The following is a 14914-nucleotide window of genomic DNA, read 5'->3' on the forward strand; positions in this document are numbered from 1 at the left end:
TTCAACACCAATATCAGACTTAATATTTTCTTCTTGAGAATTAAAAACATTCCTAAAGTTTTCCATTTCCAAGGGCCATAAGAAAATGATAGATGCAGAAGGACTGTGTTACAGTTTACAAATTACAGCTAAATTAAGGTATTATCCTTCTGTATATTATTATACCTCCTGCCACAAAGCACAAAATCCTAAACACATTTGCAAATTCAGAAAGTTAGTATAGACAAATTTCAAGCTTACTGCAGCTAATAATTATTGAAAAAGCAAATTTTCTATTAGTACATGGATAAAATTCACCAGGACATCTAGAATGCCTTAAAGAAATTGAGCTACAGAAGTACTTAAAAGAAAACTATAGATTTGAAAGCCTATATTCCTGTCTAGTCTGCTATCCAAATACTTTTGGAAGACATTTCCCCCAAAGAAGTTTTTTACAAATGCCTTTTTTTCAATTAAATTCCTAGTTTTCCTGTGCAATATATTACTAATAGACAGGGAAGACTGTAAGAAGTAGAATCTCTTCTTATATCACAAGTGACTATGAAGTATTAGAGAAAAAACTCAACTATCAATCCCCTAGAAAGTGAGCTATTATGGTACATTTTTCCACACTTTGTCATGATTGTTTGTGTATATAAATCATTTAGAGATATGGCAGGACTGTGTTTTTTCTAGTAACACAGAGGGCAGCTTGGAAAATTACTATCAATTAAAGAAACAGACAAAGCATTTAAAATACTTTGCAGTAGATATAACCTTCTTAAAAACAGTGGTGACCTATACAGAAAATAGTCTTGGTAAACAAAAAAAATCAATTTTACCATATGTCATGGAAAACAGTCAGCATACAGCAAATAAAAAATGTAAACTTATAAACCCATTATTTGATACAGCTGTTACAAAGCAGGGGTGAGGCTTGATCAGGAATGGATAATAATCCATCCTACTCACAAGTACCTCTCAAAATCTTTACTGAAACAAACAGAATGATACTCACAAGTACCTCTGAAAATCAGAGGTACTGAAATCAGGTACTCACAAGTACCTCTGAAAATCTTTACTGAAACAAACAGAATGAAGCCACTGATTCTGCAAAACCTATATAAATAGGTATAAACCCATTTTTTTAATCACTACCTAGAAGTCAACCAGTAATCAACTAAAGACAAAATCAGACAAAGGGGGCATTGAACAAAATGTTTTACTTGCCGAAGTATTTAAATGTTTAGGTTCCTAACCAGTTATGACTTAAATGTACGGCAAGTTCCTCACAAACACATGAAGTTGTTAAACAGATACAGTTCAAGTTTTTATAATATTTCAATCGTACACTAAAAAATAAGTAGATCTTTATGTTGTAATCAATAGTTTCTAGGCAAACACATAATGAATATAACCATAACCAAATTACTGACATTTTGTAAAATTCAATCAGTACTTAATTCTCATTATCATGATGACTGATTCTTATAGTAACATCAATATTCAAAACCAATCAAAATGGTCAGTGTTCACATATTTTTGTTTTCATGTGTGTGTTTTTCTTTCTGCTAAAAAACTTACTTTTCAGACTCCTTTTTTGCTTATTTAGGACCTGCGGAAATTTCAATCAAAACTGGTGGTTAACTTCAACAGATATAGACTAGATACTTACATGGTTAGGACAATGTGTCCCATTACCAATGCAAAATATGAAAAATTAATCAGGTAAACTAAACTTCAGAAGAATAATCATAGATTTTTCTTCTCTACGTACAACACATATAATAAGCAGCTAACATGATTATTGGTATAGTTTAGAAGGCAACATATAAATCCAAAGTTTGCTTTCTCAATGGAATTTCTGATATTAAAAAAGTGAAAGCTCTGAGAAAAAAAAGTGTTTTGAACATACTTTCTTAATGTCATCTTCAGAAGCCTTTTTAAACTCATTTTCAAAAGGACTTGCTAATTCATTGAATAAGCCCACTTCTTCACAGTTCTTCAAGAATCGAGTTGGTGTTGGTGTCTGATCTGAAAAGAAGTGTATAAACCCCACAATTTTATTTTTACAATACCATTTATGAACCTACTTGTCCTAAATAATTTTCAGAATATAAACAAACAGAAAGAGACGAGGAGGTGGCTGGGAACCCTCGGGTTGCATTCTGCCCTGCGGGGAGGCAGCTGGCAGGCAAACTCCACCTGCTGGAGACAAGCAGCCGGAGCCTGCAAACCACCCTGACAGTTCCAGCAGGGAACCACAGCATTTCCTTTGTGGCCACGAACCACAGGGAGCCATTCTCAAATGCACAGCAGAACACTTCAACGAGCAAGCAGGCTCTATTTGCAAATACAGATAAGGACTACATGAAGGCTTTTAATTAGAAAACCAACGAGAGAAGTGTACAGCTCAAAGCCAGTTTGATTCCTTTCCTAACTTGACAACAGTAGCAGTTATTTCCAAGTGCGTGAACTTCTAAAGGAAAGTGTGGCTCTGTGCCCAAGATCGTATTGACTCCTATGATGCCTCTGGATCAAGCTGGATTCATAAGACTTCTGACATCTGGGTGACTATCCCATCAAGTAGCTTCAAAAACATCTTTACATAAAATTCCTCTTAGTATATTTGCCTTATTTCACTGTTATTATCAAGTCAAAATTAAATACATTTGCCACAAAGTTACTTTCATTTAAAATACTGTGAAGTGGCATGATTGTGTGGACTTACTAAGCCTGGTGCCTGCAACAGTTCCTATACTGGAACGTGCACAGAGACACTCCCATGGTTTCATTTTTAAACACCTTATTATTTGAAAGGTCCCTTTTCTTGTAGTGTAATTGACAAGGAGCACATACAGAATTTTAAAATTTTTAACCGCTAGTTTAGGAGCAATATTTTTTTAATCTGCTCATTGTAACAAATTAGCAATGTACAAGGAAAAAACCCAAGAAAATGTGTGAAAGTCTTTATGAAGCTCATTTAGTCTGCTCCACCACTGAAAAAACCCTGACTGTAACTTCAGCATACTTAGCACATGCTACCATTCAAAAACTCTCAAATGTATAATGCAAATCATCCATTGGTGATTACTTCTGATCCTGGACAAAAGTTGTAATTACTAAGGGTATAACATGAATTCAGAGGTAGTATGCACATGCTATCATTCAAAAACTCTCAAATGCATAATGCAGTCAATCATCCATTGGTGATTACTTCTGATCCTGGACAAAAGTTGTAATTACTAAGGGTATAACATGAATTCAGAGGTGGGAATAAAGTATTCTGAATTTAACCCAAAATGAAAACAAAATATTTGATCTTTCTTTTACTATCCCATTGGAAGAATAGATCAGAACCACTGATTCATTCTTCTAATATCACCATGATATGTAAAAGATGCTACATATTTTAAAATTTGAAGAGACAAGTAATATCAATGAATTAAATTATAACAATTAAAACTGAAATACAGTTTAATTTAGTTACAGATCTTCTTAGGAGTAGTCTTTATTAGCATGTTTTTATTGAATGCTTATATAATTAAATAAATTATATAAGTATTGATAATTTTAAAATATTTGGATTATATATCAGATACAAATAAAAGTAACTTATGGAGAATAATACTGGCTTCAAATTTTGACATGCATTATATAAGAAAACACTGCCTAAGCACACACTGCAGACAAGTGTAGTGCAGAAAATGTATCACATTCTCTTAATGTGAATCTATGCATTATGTACAGAAAATGCATAAAGCACAAGCCCATTGCAGCAGAAAAGTGAACAAACTTAACACCAGTGTATACTTACCAGCCACAATGACACTGTCATTACGAGCCGGCCCAAATTTCAGTGTCATCTCATGTTTGTGTTTATGGACAGCCAAATGATCCTCATTGGTAAAACGCTGCAGCAGGAAGTTTTAAGAAACAGTTGTAATTGGGAGTGTGAACACAACAAATGCCATTCCACAGAAAGCAATTTTTACAACACGTTAAACTATCATTACTATGTTAAAATACAACCCTCTAAGGCAGATGTATCTTGTTCCTTGGTCAACAGTACCAAGCAGAAATATTATAAAACTCAAATTATGTTCGTAGTAACTAAATATACCAGGGAAATTGCAGTGTAAGTACCTGCATTCATCAAAAGTCCAAGATAACATTTCAGAGTGCTGCAGCCTCCATCAACCATCAGCAAACAGCCATTTGCTGTATTAATGGATCTTAACAATGTCTAGTAATTGATCACCACTACTTGATTACTGCATTGTGTGTATTACCACATTAATGAGAACTGATCTGTAATCACAAACTTCACTGCATTTAACAGCGTAAAGATAAAATAAAATAAAATACTGTAGCTCCTGTCCCTGACAATTTAATACATAAAACAAGGGGCAGGTAGAATGGGCAACACTAGAACAATGCCAGACAACTGAAATGCTGTGAATTAACTAAACCTTACCAGCATTTTAAAAACCTCTCAGGTTTGCTCATTTCATGCATACTTTCCCCAATACTTGGGGTATATGTTATAAAAAAGCAGTAAGCAGACAAAAAGTGCTGTAAAAGAGATATTCTTACTTTCACTATTTGTTTATTTTCATTAATTTGCTATGCATCTGTAATTGTGGTTGAAGTTAGTGTTTCAATTGACATAATCTAAGAAAATGTTTCCCAAGATGCAGCTTTCCTAAAAAGAACACAGTTTATACAAAACACTGAAATTCTTAATTTTCTTTGTGAACATGATGTCAAATTTATGTTTCTGGTTATGCCTCACTAATAAGTCACTCCACATTATGAGAGATCCACGCCAAGAATCACCTCTCAGGAGCTACTACATAAACTGAATTCATATCAGAGTACAGTAATTCAGAATGTTTCCATGAGAAAGGACATGCATGTGTAACTGTGAAGGAAATTAAAAATGGAGGATCACTATAAGACAGGGTGAAACACGGAAGGGACTTGTTTTTTTCCTTAGAACTTTACTGCCCAGATCTTCAAGTGCCCAGCTCTCTATAATTCCTGTACCCTATCTCTGCATACAGCATAAACCAAAAATTCTGCATTCTATCATGCTAAGAGACTTAAGTCTGTCTTTCTGTCCTCACTAAGTGGTGGAGCAGCCCTTCCAGAGGGACGACGACGTCCAGAGCCTGACTCGCTCTCTCTGTTTTACAGTACGAGGCTGGCATCTGGGACATGAACTTCTCTTTTCACCTTCCCTGGAATCATGGGCTGGTGTAGACCCACACCCTACAAATTCTTGCTTTTCAGCAAAACATAAATACTTAACAGCAATTATCATAAGCCCCTTTTCTTCAATCTCTAAAAATACATTTAATTGTTTCACTTTTATTTGAACAATGCTAATAACTTCAGTTCAGACCATTACCTGGCCACATCCAGGGGCAGTACATAAAAAGGGTTTGTCATCACTCATATTCCACAGGTCGTTGTGCTACCTGTATTAAAATTAGAATGTAAAAAAATTTACAAATAATGCAAAAAATTATCAATACATGAACAAGCTATTTTAATATTCCATGGGCAAGAATTTCTGCCTTCTGACTATAGCAATATTCTAAATACCCATGATCCAGAGTATGGATTTCAAGCTCTGTCAGGAAGGTAGACAACCAGAGTACTTTCTGAACATACATCTCAAGTAGAGATCCACATGTTTACATGTAACATGACTAACTGCAAAAAGTATCTGAAAACACAGTAAGAACAACTTGTCACTGAAATCAAATACATTGTAATCCAATTCTCAGTTAAAAAGAGATCAAAGCAGCAGACAACACCATGCAGTCAAGATTCTGGTGCCAACAGATGAAGTAGTGTTCATGCCTTAGCCTTTTAAAAATCCTTATTTAAAGCTCATCAATAGGGATAAGTTGGCACATAGCCCTTTGTGTAAACTGTTATGAATTTAATTACAAAAACATGTACTTTAGTAATGTTTCATGTACTTGAGTAATGTTTCAGCTACTTAATTAGCGACAGTCTAAAAATACTTAAGAAAGAAGTAAGGTATTAATGATATTTGGTGCTATTTTGCATACTCACCCCACAAACTAATACACATACCTGCCAGATTTCACATATAAACCTGTTTCATAGGGCAAACTATCATATCCTCCTTTTCATGGCAATGAACTGTAACTAAAAGAAGATATTAATTACCATGCATGCTAAAAATATAATAATGATTTTTTGTAAAGATAAATGATAAAATGTCCACTATTCACCCATGAAACACAACAGTTTTTCACATAAATAGTTTACTTCAATACATTCTCTAATTAGTTGTGGAATCCGTGGCTTTGCCTTGGAGGAAATACATTAATCTTTAAATGAGTATTTCTATTGAGAACTGACGGTGTTAGTTCTGAACAGTATTTAGATTGATGAAGTAAATAAAGGTGAATAAAGATGAATAAAGATGTATTTATGATTAAAGATCATAGAGAATAAACCCATGTCATCCCCAGCATACTGGTCATGTACAGTTGCAAGGATTCTCAAACTGTCTAACCATCCTAAGAATGTAAACAACTGGTACACATCTGGGCACTAGACACAAGACATATCAAGTAAGCATAAGCAAATAATTTCAGACTTATTACCTCAGAGATCTGTAGGGAATACTGTATTTGATCCTTCTGGATGTACCTGTACTGTAAAAAAACACTGTGTACAGACCTTTTTGGATACTCCTTCAAAGAGGAGGAGATCCCAGTGTCCTTGGTAATGTTCACCCAACAGCAAAGAAAGAAAAGCATGGCATACAGGAGATTCTAAACTGTCACTTCTAAATATACATGTTTCAAGGAGTAGGGATACTGAGCTCAGATCAGAAGTCAAGAGAAGTCAATGGCTGCCAGAAACTTTAGAGTCTTTGGCACGGACAGCTCAGGGAAACATTTACATCCCAAAGAAAGGATGCCAAAGCAAATCAGAGATGAAGACTGTTCCACTGTCTGCAAAGAGTTCATAACCTGTCTCAAGTTTCTGAAGGAATGAAGTTTTTTTTTTTTTTTTTTAACTGTGCAAACTGTGAACTTGGTACTTTCACTACTAAGGAATATTAACAAGATTATGGGTAAGTCTGACTACTCATGACTAAGGCTGCAGGGTAAGAAATAAAGTCCTTATCCATGACACTTCAAGGGTATATCTTTACAACATGTGGAAGTTCAACAGAGTTAACAGCTATCCCACTATTCTTCAGCTATGCAACAATCTCATTTCTTCAAATGCAGGCTCAAAGTAACAGAGTTAGTCTTGTTTAAATCTCCAGAGTAAGTAGTTTTTCTGAACCTGTCATCACAGGGCACTGTATACTTATTTAATGGCTACATATGCCACCATATGCCAATATAGACATATAGATATGTATTATGAATAGACAAGTAATACCCCTATCAGAAATGTCTAATGGTGGAAGAAACAATTACGATTTCGTTTCTTTCAATCCAAAGCATGAAGATTTTGATTAACTGAAGTGCATGCAGGACATTTTTTCCACACTGTTACTGTGTCTTGTCAGTCTCAGAGATGCAGCTTCAGCCATAAAATCAACTCCCTCCATGCTGTCAGTATTTTTTGTAGGTGAGAAGATGTAAATTTTTTAGGTCCATTCATTTTCTCTGTTCAAGGAATATTACCATGTCTCGTATGTGCATGTGAAGTTCTTATCTGGTTCCATATCTTAAGTTTGGGAAGCCTGTGAATTTTGAATGCCTGATATACAAGTAAAAATTCAATCCTTGTGAAAAAGAAAAGCAGCGCTGTCCTTCTGGCAAACTTACTGGAAAAAAGTTGGAGATAAATTCATTTCCTCATCTTTGTAACATTATTTGACTGCAGGCCACATGGAATTTTGTGAGGTAATCCCTTGTAAAGAGATTCCAGATAATATCTGAGGAGAAAAAATTATGTTCAAGCACTGAAATTTTTGCACCTAAAAGAAGTTCACTTGCATTCTAAGCAAGACCTTGGACATTTTAAATCTAAACAGAAACTGGATCTGACAGGATGGGAAAACAAAGAGCTCACATTCATTAGTGCAGCCAAATTGGTAAGAACTGTATTTACTATTACAAAGACTTGCAAGTCTTGCACTTAGAACAAAATAACTCCATGCAACAGTGGAGGATGAGGGGCAACTGGTTGTCAAGCAGCTTTGGGGCAGAACCTGGAACTCCTGGTGGCCAACAAACCCAACATGATTCAGCATCTTGTAGCACTGAAAGACAAGAGGCTACTGGGATGAATTAACAAAGGCACAGCAATGAGATGAAGGGACGTGATTACTGTCCTTTATCTGGCACTCTAAGACTACAGCTGAAGTGCCACATCCAAAGTTGAGCCCCTCAAGACAGCTGATGATCTGGAGATCATCTGGGGCCCCATCAAAACAGCTAGGAGGCTGGACTACTACATAACAAGAAGAAGCAAAGTTTGTTCAGAATGGAGAAGGAGCGCTAAGGATCTGCTTGCTGTCAGAAACTATCTAATGTATTGATACAGAAAAGTCAGACCCAGCCTTTAGGTAGAGTCTAATAAAAGGATGAGATGCAACATTCATGAGACACATCAAGAAAGTTAGGAGCAAGTGTAGAGGAAGAGGAACATAGCATTAAAACAAAAAACCACTGGAACAGGTTGTCAAGCGGGGCTGTGGAACCTCAGCCTTGCAGAAATTCAAAATTTGACTGGATAAAATTCTGTGCAAGATAACTGAAATTTCAGGCATACCATAAAGATATCATAGCAAGGAACAGAGGCGAACAATTGCAATGGACAATCCAAACCTGGGTAATGTTCTGACACCTTTAGAAGACTCTGCATGGTCAAAAACTTGTTGCTACTACAAAACACACACAAACCCCATCCACTGCGTCCTCTTTTCCTTCTGGATTGCATGTTGCCTGACAGGCATAAAAAAACTAACACAGAGAAGGCAAATTTTCAGGAAAAAAGGTTGGTAATTGCCACTCTAATTTCAAAGGGGTCTCTCCCTGCTGTAGACTGACTGCTCAAAGTGAAAATATCACAGTAAGAAAGGATAGTTTAGAAAATACCTTTCCCCTGAAAACCAAAATAGCAACTTAGATGCCATCTTGACAAAAATTATAATCACCCAGTCAAATGAGAAATATAATACACAAAGTGATAACCCTGTCCCTAGAGGGGAATTAGAGTCACCCTGGACTGTTACCTAGGCAACAGCTAACACCTTGTCCCAGAATAAAAAAGATGGTTCCTGAAGGAATCCAATAGGAATGTGAAACTCCAGCCTTAAGTCATCTCTTCAAATAAAATGAACATTCAGTGAAATGATTCTTACTACAGTCCACTGAACTGCAACTTGCTTCTGTAAGTTTCAAACCCTACATTCCTTTCGGAAGCATAAAGAAATCCACATGTAGAACTCCAGTCACACAGTAACAGCATCAGAGCTGAACACAAGAAAAACCTGAAATAATCCTTACAGTATAATCAACTTCAGTACTAAAATCACACTAATAATCTCACTTTTTTGGTGTTTGCTCTGTACTTTCAACACAGAAGTAAAATACACTCACATCATGCCTATTTAAAATGTAGCAAGCCTCTTTCATGGTGTTTGGAATGTAAACAGTACAGTAAACTATATAAATAAGTATATATCCATCTTTAAAATATATATAATATGGAGAAATAAAAATGAGTTTCCAAATAATTCACTAATTTTAAGGCAATATGCTTATTTAAAAAATAAAAATGTCTCCATAAAATGTCACATTAATATGTATCTAACTGTGCTACAAAAATAGCTTCAACAATTATTTGCATATTTCCATAAGATTTTAATTAAACACCTTGGGTGCACTTGGTGGAAACTATTACTACATAGTCTGAGGCTTGCTTCCAAAACCTTTCAGAAGACAATCTTACAAAGAATAGAAGCCTACACTGACTTAAGCCATGTCTTGGCTTATTTAAGTGGTACAGATTCTTCTGATTTCTCTTAATTGCCTACATACAGGAGCATGGAAAATACAATTGACACTTAGTTTCAAAATTTTTCTACTGAACATTTAAGCAGCTGTTTAAAATGTATATGTATCAACAGTCCTTGCAAAAACTTCTTCAAATTTGCTGAGAAAAGTAATTCTTCACATGTACCTACTAAAGACTCAGACTTGCTAAAGCCTCTATTTTACCTGTAGAAAACAAGGTGTGAGCGAAAAGACGTCCATGCACAGAGCTGCTGCCAGGCTGTGTACTCTTACCCTGGGATTACTTATTTTAAGCACTGTAACAATACAGATCCCGCTCTCCTGAAACATCAGGGCTGACAAAAACAGCACAGAAGAAAACTGCCAGAGCCGAGCAAAGACAGCTATGAACACACATAACCCCACGAACAAACAAAAACTATAAAACTTTTGAAGGACAGCATTCTTCTTCTGGCCAACACGCAAGAAGGGATGCATACTTTCACAAGTGTCTCAACCTCCTAAACTGGACAGTCCACCGAGGACAATGTGTCAGTCTGCAGCTACAGCAGTAGCTGATTTACCTCCTACTGCTTACGTGAGGAGCACACCCAAGCCTTGCAGCTACACTGACCGCTTGCATGTGGCTCCAACCCAAGAAACATCCATACATTCTGGTTGGAAAAAGATGAGAGCCGGACAAAAACTGTATCAGGCCATTGAGACAAGCCAGAATTACAGCAGTCCATCAGCATTCGGATTTCTCTGAGTCCAAACACTACCAAGAGCTCATGTTACAGCACCACTGATGCGTTTTCCTACGGATGTTTGCATTTCCTCAAGACCGGCCATGTCTTGTCAACATTTCCTTTTATTCATTACATTGGATCTGGGATTGTGCCCCCTTTTACTGCAAGACACAAAGCCTTGCTGTATAGAGAATTATTAACTCTTAATCAACTTTTCTGTTGATCTTATTATAGTGTATAACTACTTTGGGTAATGTAAGACTTGAAAGCTTCGTTTTATAATAGGAAACTGAAGTATAAAGAACTAGGTCAAAATTTTAAACTTTTATCAACTTTTAAGAATTTTACTTAAAAGCATATACTTATTCAAAGTAAAGTGAATGGAACATATTTACCACAGTAAAGAATAATATTCTCTTAATGGTTACTTTGAGAGCTGAATTTAGTGTTTTGCTTAGCTCCTTCCAGGATGTCTTTAGATGGGGGGGAGGTAGCTATTTTTGTTTTCTAAATTTAAACATCTCACAATTAAGAGATGGCTTTTTTATGCACCAAACAAGTAATAACAAAAATCAAAATGAACACGGTGTCTTTATACTTTCAACACTTGCATATAACATTCACATCATAAATGTTAATCACTTCCCACATTTAAAGAGTCTATCTTTATTTCCACAGTTTTCTACACAAGTAGATTTGCAAGTTGTGAATTCAGTAAAAATCAGAAATTAGTAGATAGAATACGCCACTTAAGAACTGACATAAATTTGAAAAAAAGTAATTTGTATTTTAAAAGGAAGAAAACCCCAGTGTTCTACTTACCTAGAGAGACTGGAGCTATATTTTCTGTTTCCTGTAAAGCAAAAGAAGAAAGGTGAAGCAAAACCAGTGCAATTAATACTTGACCATTTCAGGGCACTTCCAGAAGTGATCTGACTGTATTTGTGCAACACTGTCAAATTTGACAGTCCTAAAAAATAAAACTGAACAATGAAGGAAATGGAGGAGATAAAACTTGAAAATTTAAAACATTCCTCCTCATCATGAAAGTGGGATTGGCAGAAAGTAACCCTGTAGATTCTGCAAGAAAACTATAAGCCCTAGTTCAGAATATTTAAAGCTCATAAAAGAGCAATGGCTGGCGAACAGAAAAATAGGAGCTTCTTCCTCACATTATGCTGCCAACACAGGGCTCTTTTTTTTTTTCTTTTAAAAAAATCAAATGTTAGCCACTTTTTTTCTGATATTATTAATTAACTGCTAGTATCTGATGTCTAAAGTTAATTCCATACCATCTATCATTTGTCTAAATTCTATAAAGGTCATCTGGACAAGAAGAAAAGATGACTGACTTAAAGACAAAAGACAGGATGATTGACTTAACAAGTTCTAGTGAGAACAAGACAGCCTGCTGGACAGATAGTCACACATACAGAAACAAAGCAATTAAACCCCTTCAGCTGCAGGAATGGCTTCTTCCACAAGAAGATACTTTTCTAGCAAACAGAGAGCACTAATGGCATAAAGACAGGTCCTTAGGCCTAACATTTCCTGTTGGCTGAACATGGTGGCTTCTAATTCAACCCTCTGGCTTAAGTATTTTTCAGAGACACCCCTAATCTTTCTTTAACTTACTAAAAATTCAGGCTGTGTGAATACAGCTCTTGTAGATAAGCAAAATACCAATGAACCCCATAAAAGAAATACAGAGGGGTTAATATTCCTCCCATCATCTCACAATTTGCTCACAGAGGTATTAGGCCTTGCTTTCTCCAGTTCATTTATCTAGGTTTGAACAGCTTCAATCTAACAAACATGAGAAATCAAACCTCACTTTTCTACACTTGTTTCAACAAAACTTAAAAAAGAAGCTTACCAAAAGGTTCCTTGCTTTTCACATTTTCTTAGATTGCATCCTTGAAGTCTAAAGTTGAATTTATGAATTAAAAATTCTAAAATCTTTAAATATATCAAATATCTCGCTACAGGATTCCCCTTGCTCATTAAAACAGAATGGTCTTTTTCTTTCCTGTAAGCACTTACATAAATGACCATTGGATTTACCTAGGAAGAACACCTAATACATAGCTTGGAATGCCTTGCTTAAGCAAAGCTCTCATCTGAAGTGAAGCTAATGGAAAAGTTCTCAGGCTGAACTGAAGCTGACACTGAACAAAAACAGTACAGCATATATGTGAAAAAAAATTTATTGAATAATTATTAAATATTGAATAATATCTTTGTCACTAACTATATCCAAAGCCTCCTTAGAGTGCATACTATATTTTAAAAAAATACAGTTCAGTTATGCAGAACAATGGTAACTTGAAATCTATTCAATATTAAAATAAGAGTTAAAAGTACTGAACCACATCTGCTCCTCTAAAAATAGAAAATGCATAATTTTTATACAGAAACTCAAGACTATGTTAAGAAACCATTAAGAATGCTGATGCTATAAATAACTTTAAGTTAGGAAACCTTCACGGAGGTAAAAACGTACATTTGTAAGTTTAAGTTAATTAAGAGTAGAAGAAAAAAAGCTGATGACAGAAAAGGAATTTTTAGCACCAGGCCCATTGAAAATTTAATGAAATAAGAATGAAAATAATACCATAGTTCATGCTGTTCAACGTGGTCACAAAAGAAAAGTGGCATGAAAAACAAGATTATTAATAAAAGTACATATGATGAAATTTAAGATCTGAAAGTATCTTATATTAGATACTGCATAGCCTAGAAGTTTCTGGAAAAAGACCTACCAAACACATTCATATCTCTAGAATTCAAGTCAGGGTAGAAATATCAACTAAACTACATTGTAAAGATCAAAAGCTCAACTACTTGATTAAGCATTAGCATACAATGTCAGTGTTGAAACATAAAATCCCAATGGATTTTTAAAAGAGCTGCTTCACTCTATATACACATTAAGGTCTCTTATTATTTGGCAATTCTTTTGAGGCATTATATAACAACCAGTCCCTGACAAAATTATTGTTTAGTTTTTTAACAAGATGACAATTTTGATTCTGGATTGCATAATTATAAACACTCAGAGTTAATTTCAGCGAATGCCAAACTGGACTACACTTTGTCCCCCCAAAATGATGTTCACTAACAGACAGCAACCTGTTTCAGCAGATGGCTGAAGAAATTCCACCTGGAACACCTGCAGAAGACCAGAACCACAAGGACTGCTCTGATCCCACCAGCTCGTGCTGAATTTAGCATCTAACCAGGCCTAGCAGTCTTATGACCCAAACTTCAGAACATTTGTTTTTATTACCTCTTATCCAGCTTTATGCCCAGCAAGTAGTGTGGATGTGACATTCACTGCCATGAGCAGAATATGTGAAAAAGAAAACAAAACCACTGTTTCAAAAGGAGGTAAATAAAATACATTTCAGCCATGTTTGTGGTCGCTGTTTGGAAAGTAGGGGATGATTCAGAATGTTTAGATTATTCAAATTTCTCATTTCAGCACAAGAAAACAGGTGACAGGATCACTACTGGAAGATAAACACCTCTGGGAGAAAGCAACAGAAGGAAAAGCAAGTAAGGGACACAGAGTGCATGAACAGGGCATATAAACACACTAATGGATCTCCCTCCAAGAGCAGGGATGCACAAACGCTGTACAATGAGTAAGACTGCAGAAGCAACATGGCAGCACACATTTCCCCTAACTCTAAACATGACGTTACATCCTGACACAAAACATTTGTGCCTTAAACGCCGTGCAGCTATCACTCATTGAGGGTCTGTGACATATTCTTTCACGTGAAAGCTTCAGAGACCTTTTATTTGACAACTCGAGAGGCATTACGCACAATAATAGGCAAAGCCAACGAGGCAACTGGTGCAGGAGGTTCCGCTCCGTGGCCAGACCCCAGGCAGGCGCACACCTGGCGCACAGGAGCTGCCCTTACCCCCGCCCGGCATCCCCACACCCGTACCCTTCTCCGTGCCGGCAGCGGCACGGGCCAGGTTCTCCTTACAGAGGAAGATGGATGCAGACGGAGGCCTCCCAGAGCAGAGGCGAGGCGGAAAGGCGAGGCCTGGCTGCCCCCTCCTCCCGCCCTGCACGCCGCGGGCCGGGCCGGGGCGGCTGCCGGCGATGCCCCCGTGGGGCACCCGCTCCCGGACGCGCCGCAGCCCCTTCACCCACCCACC

At 36.5% G+C, this 14914-nt stretch overlaps 1 protein-coding gene across 4 annotated transcripts in view; it reads right to left on the reverse strand.

The window, feature by feature from the left end:
* ATF2 (activating transcription factor 2) overlaps positions 1-14914 on the reverse strand; it is a 47710-nt gene that overhangs the window by 32643 nt on the left and 153 nt on the right. For 2 of the 4 annotated variants that reach the window (XM_041403268.1, XM_041403265.1), the window contains exons 2-6: positions 11561-11591; positions 6091-6165; positions 5393-5462; positions 3797-3893; positions 1895-2013 (exon numbers count right to left, since the gene is read on the reverse strand). In XM_041403268.1, the coding sequence (XP_041259202.1) occupies positions 1895-2013; positions 3797-3893; positions 5393-5440 (264 nt within the window). In that variant the 5' untranslated portion in view covers positions 5441-5462; positions 6091-6165; positions 11561-11591. The other 2 variants (XM_041403267.1, XM_041403266.1) reach the window with 2 other exon arrangements.

This window comes from Onychostruthus taczanowskii, unplaced genomic scaffold (genome assembly GCF_017590055.1).
Source record: "Onychostruthus taczanowskii isolate IOZ18803 unplaced genomic scaffold, ASM1759005v1 scaffold20, whole genome shotgun sequence".
Lineage (NCBI taxonomy): Eukaryota > Metazoa > Chordata > Aves > Passeriformes > Passeridae > Onychostruthus > Onychostruthus taczanowskii.